At 33.3% G+C, this 7,459-nt stretch overlaps 2 protein-coding genes and 1 long non-coding RNA gene across 3 annotated transcripts; 1 reads left to right on the top strand and 2 right to left on the bottom strand.

Moving 5' to 3' along the window:
- Positions 1-408: 408 nt before the first annotated feature.
- Positions 409-1,887, top strand: LOC108562346. Its single transcript, XR_001891055.1, has 4 exons — positions 409-724; positions 792-893; positions 946-1,299; positions 1,352-1,887. It is a non-coding gene; the product is annotated as an uncharacterized LOC108562346 (long non-coding RNA).
- A 1,127-nt stretch (positions 1,888-3,014) lies between these two features.
- LOC108562344 (adenylate kinase 8) lies at positions 3,015-4,871 on the bottom strand. Its single transcript, XM_017920638.1, has 7 exons — positions 4,764-4,871; positions 4,281-4,596; positions 4,029-4,219; positions 3,798-3,975; positions 3,512-3,740; positions 3,292-3,463; positions 3,015-3,236 (listed from the first exon to the last, which is right to left on the bottom strand). The coding sequence occupies exons 1-7, from the start codon at positions 4,848-4,850 to the stop codon at positions 3,015-3,017; spliced, it is 1,395 nt and encodes a 464-aa protein (XP_017776127.1). The 5' UTR covers positions 4,851-4,871.
- A 265-nt stretch (positions 4,872-5,136) lies between these two features.
- On the bottom strand, positions 5,137-6,858 carry LOC108562345 (WD repeat-containing protein 5). Its single transcript, XM_017920639.1, has 6 exons — positions 6,683-6,858; positions 6,436-6,573; positions 6,284-6,380; positions 5,832-6,225; positions 5,455-5,774; positions 5,137-5,375 (listed from the first exon to the last, which is right to left on the bottom strand). The coding sequence occupies exons 2-6, from the start codon at positions 6,550-6,552 to the stop codon at positions 5,275-5,277; spliced, it is 1,029 nt and encodes a 342-aa protein (XP_017776128.1). The 5' UTR covers positions 6,553-6,573; positions 6,683-6,858; the 3' UTR covers positions 5,137-5,274.
- Positions 6,859-7,459: the final 601 nt, after the last annotated feature.

Raw genomic sequence — 7,459 nt, 5'->3', positions numbered from 1 at the left:
TTCATTAGCATCGATTAATTTAAAAATCGTGAAGGTTATGCAGTAAATTAAAAAAATAGTTAAGTAACTCGTTATATTCACATATATTTTGCTATTTTAATTTTCAATTTTAAAGAATGATTCTTTACCTTTCGTTTGCAACTTAAATTATTAATATTGGTCAATTAATAAGAAAGTTATTAAACTTTAATGTGTCTGCGGTTTTCGCGAATCGAAACGCAAGTCACCTCAATCTCGAAAATGACATAAAATTTCGATTTGTATCAGGAGACTATGAGTAGCGAGGAGGTATCTGAGCTCCTAGTAATGGTAGTTCTAACGTAACTGTAGTTCTGACGCAACGGTAGTTCTAATGCTACAGCCACTTACGTTTGGGTGAGTGAGCGAACTTTCATCACGAACAACTGTCATTGTGACAGCTAGAGCTAGTGTTTCAAGTTAACTTCAAAGGACTTATGAATTTGCTCTTTAATTTAAAATGTTTCTACAAATACAAACTTAATGAAGAATATGCTCTGTCCTACTATTTCTTTCTATGGAAAACTTTTCTTTGAACACTACATTTCACTTCAGACAAGTACCAGTACAACATGTTTACAACCATCAATTACGAAAGTTATTTATCTTCAAAAAAGATATATCTGAGGCTAAGGAAAATTCTACCAATCTGAGGCATTATAAAGACAATACCTCAGCATATCCATTAATTGCTAATAGCCAAAAGGTAAATAGTCAACAATCTATTTGTAAATATGTTCTTATTTAATTGTCCTGTAACTTTTCTTCTTTAGGGAGATGGATAATAACTATGCATGAATTGTAAACTTCCCCCTAATCCTATGAGACTGGATAACATGAGTGCCAGGTGCAGTGAATATTAGAAAATCAAAAATGTAATCTTTCATAAAAACCAAAGAGCAAGACTAAAAGTATTTCTTTTTTCAGAACGACTCAGCAGAACCCATCCATCTTTTGTTGCCTTTTACATGTTCCTTAGACATAGTATAACAATTCTGAGTGACAGAGGCAGTGAAAATACTAGAAAATCCCAAAAACAGACTAAAAGTATTTCTTCTTTCAGGAGGACTCAATCTATTGTTTTGGAGGCAACATGATCTTTAGAGATAATATAAGATTTGCTATGTGCAGTAAAAATACTGGAAAATCAAAAATTTAATTTTTCATCAGAAAGAGACTAACCATAGACCCATGAATCGATTATTGCTTGCTACATATTCCTTAGACATGTAAAACACATCTGAGTACCAAATGCCGAGAAAATACTGGAAAATCAAAAATGTAATTATTCATCAATACCACAGAAGGAGAGTAAAAGTATTTATTTTTTCAGGACTACTCAGCAACCACCATCAATCTATTGTTGCCTCCTACATGATCATTAGAGATAGAATAACATTTCCGACTGCCATGTTTATTGCACAAATACTGAAAAATCATAAATGTATGTTTTCAACAAAAGACCAAAAGTATATCTTTCTTCAAGAGGACTCAGCAACAGCCATAAATCCTAATAATGATCCTTGGACATGGTATAGGATTTTTGAGTGGCAAGTGCAGTGAAAACTGGCACTCCGAAAAGTTATCCAGTCATTAAGGATCTTGTAAGAGGCAAAAAAAGAAAATCTCTGCAGTCACTTCATTTTTTGCAATTAAAAAGTGCTAAAGGAATTTATCCACACATCTCTGAGTACTCCTCCTAAAACAATAACAACTTTAACATACTTTCAATCTCTGTTCTATTTTTTCTGAAGAGAAACAATCTTTGATGATTGTAAGTGTATAAGTTTGCCATACAAATGCATAGAAGAAGGAAACATAATAATTATTTGTTCTTAATCAAGTTTGCAACAGGAACATTGCAGAATAATGACCAAAGTATTCGAAATTTACTAATGCAGTAATTATATCTACGCAACTTAATTCAAATAAAAGTTCCTGAAAATTACGACAGATGACACTGCTCGTCTAAATTGCACAAAAAAATAAATATACATTTTACGCCTAGAGTACCGGCAACCAAACATACATTTAACTTTGGTGGAAAAATTAGGAAAATAACGTTATATAAAATGGTCTCTATTATTTGAACATGAGCTATCATTCGCCTTAAGTCTAAATGTACAACAGGAGGTGAAAATTCATAGGAAAAAAAAAACCTCCGACTCTTACTTGTTCGCAAAAACTATATGTATGATTAGTTGCCTTCATTTTAGGCGTAAAATGTATATTTAATTTTTGTGGTAGCTAGCACCATCTTTTAGAAATATATCAAAGCTTGTAGTTCGAGCATTTTGGCGCTGTACAAAACCCACTTCCTTACAAGTGCACTAATTTATATAAACAATCTTATAAAAAGAATGATTAAACGAATATAATATTACTACTTCAATCTACCAAGTTAATTGCTAATTATTTTTCGAGTTATATGCATTATAATTATGATAGTCAGAGCCATCTTTCGGTATTTTCATGAACTATAAATTTGAATAAAGGTGCGTATGCAACTTGTTTTTCTATTTTTAATAATTTTCTTATTAATTATAAAATGTTTTATATTAAGGATTAAGCGAAATGTACGAAAAACAATACATCAAACATCATCATTTTTAGAGTTTTGTAGTTTAACTAAAAATCATTAGAAAACAGTAGTTTTTCAAAAATCTCTTATTTCTTATAATTAAAATATTTATTGTTTTCGGACAGAAAACCCATGGTCAATAGCCCTTTTGGAGCAATTAAATTTAGTTTTATTTTTCTTATTATGTTAAGTTTATTTTATGTTTGTTGCAATAAATATTTATTTCATTAATAAATTAAAAAATAAAGAAAACTTAATAGAATAACAAAAATAAAAGAAAATTCAACTGCTACAAAGGGCTATTGACCATAGATCTTTCTGCCCGAATGAATTATTATTATTATAAAATAAAACAACTCAAATTAAAATTGCATTTATCTGAATGAAATAAAATACTTTTAAAAATGTGTACATTTCAATCATGTTTAAAGAATTTATATGGCATGATGATCTCCGGCTCACAGGGAACTTCATCACCTTCGAAAGGATCTCTTGGGATGCATATTGGAATATCCCTCATAATTGCTGCAGTAATAGATTCATGCACCCATCGTTCCGGTTGATCAGCATTTACCACTGATGCAGTACCTCCAGCATACTTCCTCATAGCCCCATAATTCGTGCAGTAATATTGCAACTGAAACCCTTTCCCTGTTATCAACATCAATGCAAATGTTTAGATATAAAGAAACCTCAGCTTGTATTAAGCTTGACTTATCCTTGGGATGAACGCCCAGACGTTTGGCAGTGATATCCATAATCAAATCCTCTTCCAGCTTGGTAACACTTCCGGTATCGACGTTATATCTTCGACTAGTTAATCGTTCGAAACAGATATTCAAGTCGCACTCCAAGAAGATTACCCTGAAGATATCCCCAATATTAAGAGGTGTAAATTATATATTTATTCACCTGTTCGGAGGAGTTTCAACGCAGTCGAAGAACTTAAAGTCTTTGACGTTGAAAGGAAATCCAGTCAAAATCCAACCCTGCTTGAGGCATTCGCAATCCAGCAATCTTCTATTCAAAACGAGTACCAGAGTCTGCGATTCAAAACAGGCTTTATCTCCGAAACTTCTCAATTTCTCTCCCAACTCATCTTGGCCATGCCAAGCCTGACACAGTAAATACTCGAAATCAACTAAAAAAAACAAATCCATCAAAGGCATTATAAGTTTTCAAGAATTTGTTTTTGAACTGTGGATTATATCCAATTTTGATTGAAGGAGTCGCGCTTGCGTTTTGCGGCCACATCCTCTGGGTCCTAAAAGAACAATCCTAGGTTGCTTGGGTCCATCTTCGATCCTCTCGATGCTGATCAGCTCCACGCATTTACTGACTACATCGTGAATCAAGAAGTCCTCCAGATGTATCTCCTACAAATCTGAAGTAAAAAAACAAACTTTTTATTGTTATTGAAACCGTTTACGTTCAGCTTTTTCTTGAAGACTTCACGAATGCCATAAAAGTTCCTTCGGTATTCAGGCCAATGTTCGGTCACGTTGCAGTAAAGCAAATCGGTTAACTTCGGGCTAAACGGTGAAATCAAGTAAATCACATGGCTTGGTAAGATACCCAAGTCGAGGATCCTCTGTGCTTCATTTTTACTTCTAATGCAATCTAATCAAAAGAATTTAATAATTATTTTGATTGTTACTGACTGAATTAGATTGATACTAACCCACCAACAACCATCCATTCTTGGCAATGTCCGGGCTTTTGGTATGTAAGAACATTTGCAATCCGTACGCCAACTCCTTAGGTTTAATCCTATCCCTGAACTTCTTCTTAAGCATTTCCATGATCGTTGATTCAGTGATCAAGATCTGCTGCGTCTGATGGACGATCTGCTTCGCCACTTCGAGAACATTGACTTTCGGCGAAGCCAACACAATCACCTTGGGAATTTTCACGCTCTTCACGGCGTTGCTCAGCAAGAATTTCATGAAGAAGACGTGATCTTCGGGCTGCTGTATCACCAGCTCCCTCGCGATCTCCTTAGAACGCACAGGTTTCAAAAAGAATACAGAGTAAACGTACAAAACGAAAAATCATTTATTTCTATTTTCCTGCTTTTCATTTAGCACTTTCTTCGTCATTTTTTTTTGTCCCAATTAAAAAAAAAATATTACTAATATTAATAAAAAACGTTAATTATTCTTACAGAGAACAGTTTATAAATGTTGTGCTTTTCCAGGTAAGGCATATGCCACGTGGGCATCGTGATTTTCCTCTTTGTACCATCGGTCATATTGCTTATTCTTTCCAAATATAAAACACGATGAAACAATCAATCAAAAAAAAAATGTATAATGCGTACAGAAAAGAAACAAGTATCAATGAAATGAATGACAGTGACATGCGTTTCTCTGTGATCGAGAGAATTAAAAAAAATATACGAAAATGTACACAAGTTGTAGAAAAATACGATTTCGTCGATTGCATTAATCGACGATGTTATTATTATTATCATTGTTACTTTACATATGAATTAAGTAATTAGTAATCGGGTGAATTAATTATAATATATAAACGTAAAGTAGTTCCTATTCACAATGGGTGGGATATTTCGGTTGAGAAAACACAATATACATATGTATAATTATATATAAATGTATCAATACAATATATTTTTCTTCTGTGTTTCTTTTTGTTTTGTTTACTTCTTAGCTTAATTAACTATCACTTTTCCACAATTTTATTGTTTTGTCGTTCTCTAACGCCGCTGATGCAATTATATTTTCGGTCGGATGGCAAGTCGTACACAATACGACATCTAGAACAAACATTAGTATTTAATAATAAGCATCATAAATTAATAGCTAGTTAAATAACAGTTATAGTCTGAGACTGACCTGTGTGTCCTTGCAATTTCTGGACAATTTCTTTCGTCTGCAAATTCCAAATGTACACCATGTTATCTTCTGATCCGCTGACGATCCACTTGCCTCCTGTTACAGAAAAGTTAGCGAAAATGCAGTACTTTTCATTCTTGTGTCCGGAATAAGTCTTCAAGCATTTCCCTTTCGAATAATCCCAAAGCTTGAGGGTATTATCCAAAGTAGCAGCCAAAATGTACTTGCCATTTGGTGAGAATTTAACGAAGGAGACAGGGGGATTATCATCGTCGATCAATGTCTTCAGACATTGACCAGAAGCGGTGTCCCATATACGACTGAAATAGTCAATAATAATTAAAATTTGAACGTTTCAATCAATCGTATTGACTCACCATAAACCATCGTAACTACTGCTGACAATCAATGAGCCATCTCTGTTGAAGTGCACTGCACTCACTGGATCTGAATGTGCTGGCAATGTTTTCAGGCATTTCCCAGTTCGGACGTCCCAGATCCTCACAGACTCATCAAACGAACCTGACACTATCAAGTTGGATTGTGGATTAAAATTGCAACAGAATACATAGTTGCTGTGTCCCTTGAGAGTTTTCAAGCATTTCGCAGAGCTGAGCTCCCAGATTTTCAATGTCTTATCATCGCTGGCTGATACAAGCAACCTGCTATCACTGGACCAAGCCACATCACTGATACCTAACTTGTGACCTGAGATTGTCTTTTCAAACTTGCCATCATAAGCACCCCATATTTTGATCAATTTATCAGCAGCTAAAATATTTAAGATCACATTAAAGTTTATATAACATCAACAAGTTTAATAACATACATGAACTGGCCAACCATTCTCCATTTGGACTGAATTTAACTGAAGACACTGCCTTGGTGTGTCCAGCTAAAGTGAATTTAAGTGTGTAATTTGGTTTCTGCAAATCAAGATTGATGTTATTAATTATATATGTACCGTACTCATGAACTCACTATACTGCTTGATTTGTTTGATCCTCCAGTCGGTGTTAGACTGTTATTGGTGGCTGGGGGATTGCTGGAGATTTGAGATTGACTGTGCATCGGTTGGGTACCACTCATAGGTAACATCTTTCAACAACTGCATTCAAACTGCAACATAAACAATAACAACCATGTGTCCATTAATTTTATTTCACTCTATGTATTTTGCACACTTGCACATAGAGTTTAACCTAAAATAATTGGTTTATGTACATACCTCAGAATTCGAGAAGAAGACTGCAGAAAGCAGCTTAGTTGCTTTCGTTATTCTAAATTATTCTCACAGAGCACAAAACCAACTTGTTCTCATCCATTCGTAACTCAAAATAATAAAAATAACACAAGGAACGCTACCAATCTTTGATAATTTTTTGGAAACGGTTCATCACTCGACTCGACCATAGACAACAGTGACATCTTTTGCTAAACTAATGCATTACATTAAAGCATACCTGTTTTCTAATTTTTTAATAAATTATCTTTAATTAATTCATGTAATGTTAAATAATATCTAATAAATCATATAACGACAATAGGAAATAATAACTATTATTTAATATAACTGTATATTAAGTTGCATACACTTAAGGGGCAACATATTTTCTAAAGTTATTGCGTATTGGCTCCATCTTTGAACTTCTTTTAAACTACCATAGTTCAGCCTTTTTGGCGCTGTACAAAAATGACGTCATTTTATCATCCCCAAAAGGCAACCAACTATACACCAAAATTAATTATCAATTTAAAAGTAATTTAAATCTACAAACATTTCAATCACAGTATTACTTAATAAAATATAATATTTAAAGTAATTTCTGCAATACATTTTGATACTTTAAATTTTCCAATGAATATGTACAAATCTTATGGGATTTGACTTATTTTCTTCCTTTACTTATCCTAAATTATTATTCATTGTCTTCTTTTTATGTAGAATCCAAATTAATTATGAATCAGGCAATTTTATTAATTTAACAACTTAATTATTTATTTA

Source organism: Nicrophorus vespilloides, unplaced genomic scaffold (assembly GCF_001412225.1).
Source record: "Nicrophorus vespilloides isolate i.1.1-1 unplaced genomic scaffold, Nicve_v1.0, whole genome shotgun sequence".
Taxonomy (NCBI): Eukaryota; Metazoa; Arthropoda; class Insecta; order Coleoptera; family Silphidae; genus Nicrophorus; species Nicrophorus vespilloides.
Note: the sequence above shows the minus strand (reverse complement) of the source record. Positions and strands in the feature narration are given on the sequence as shown.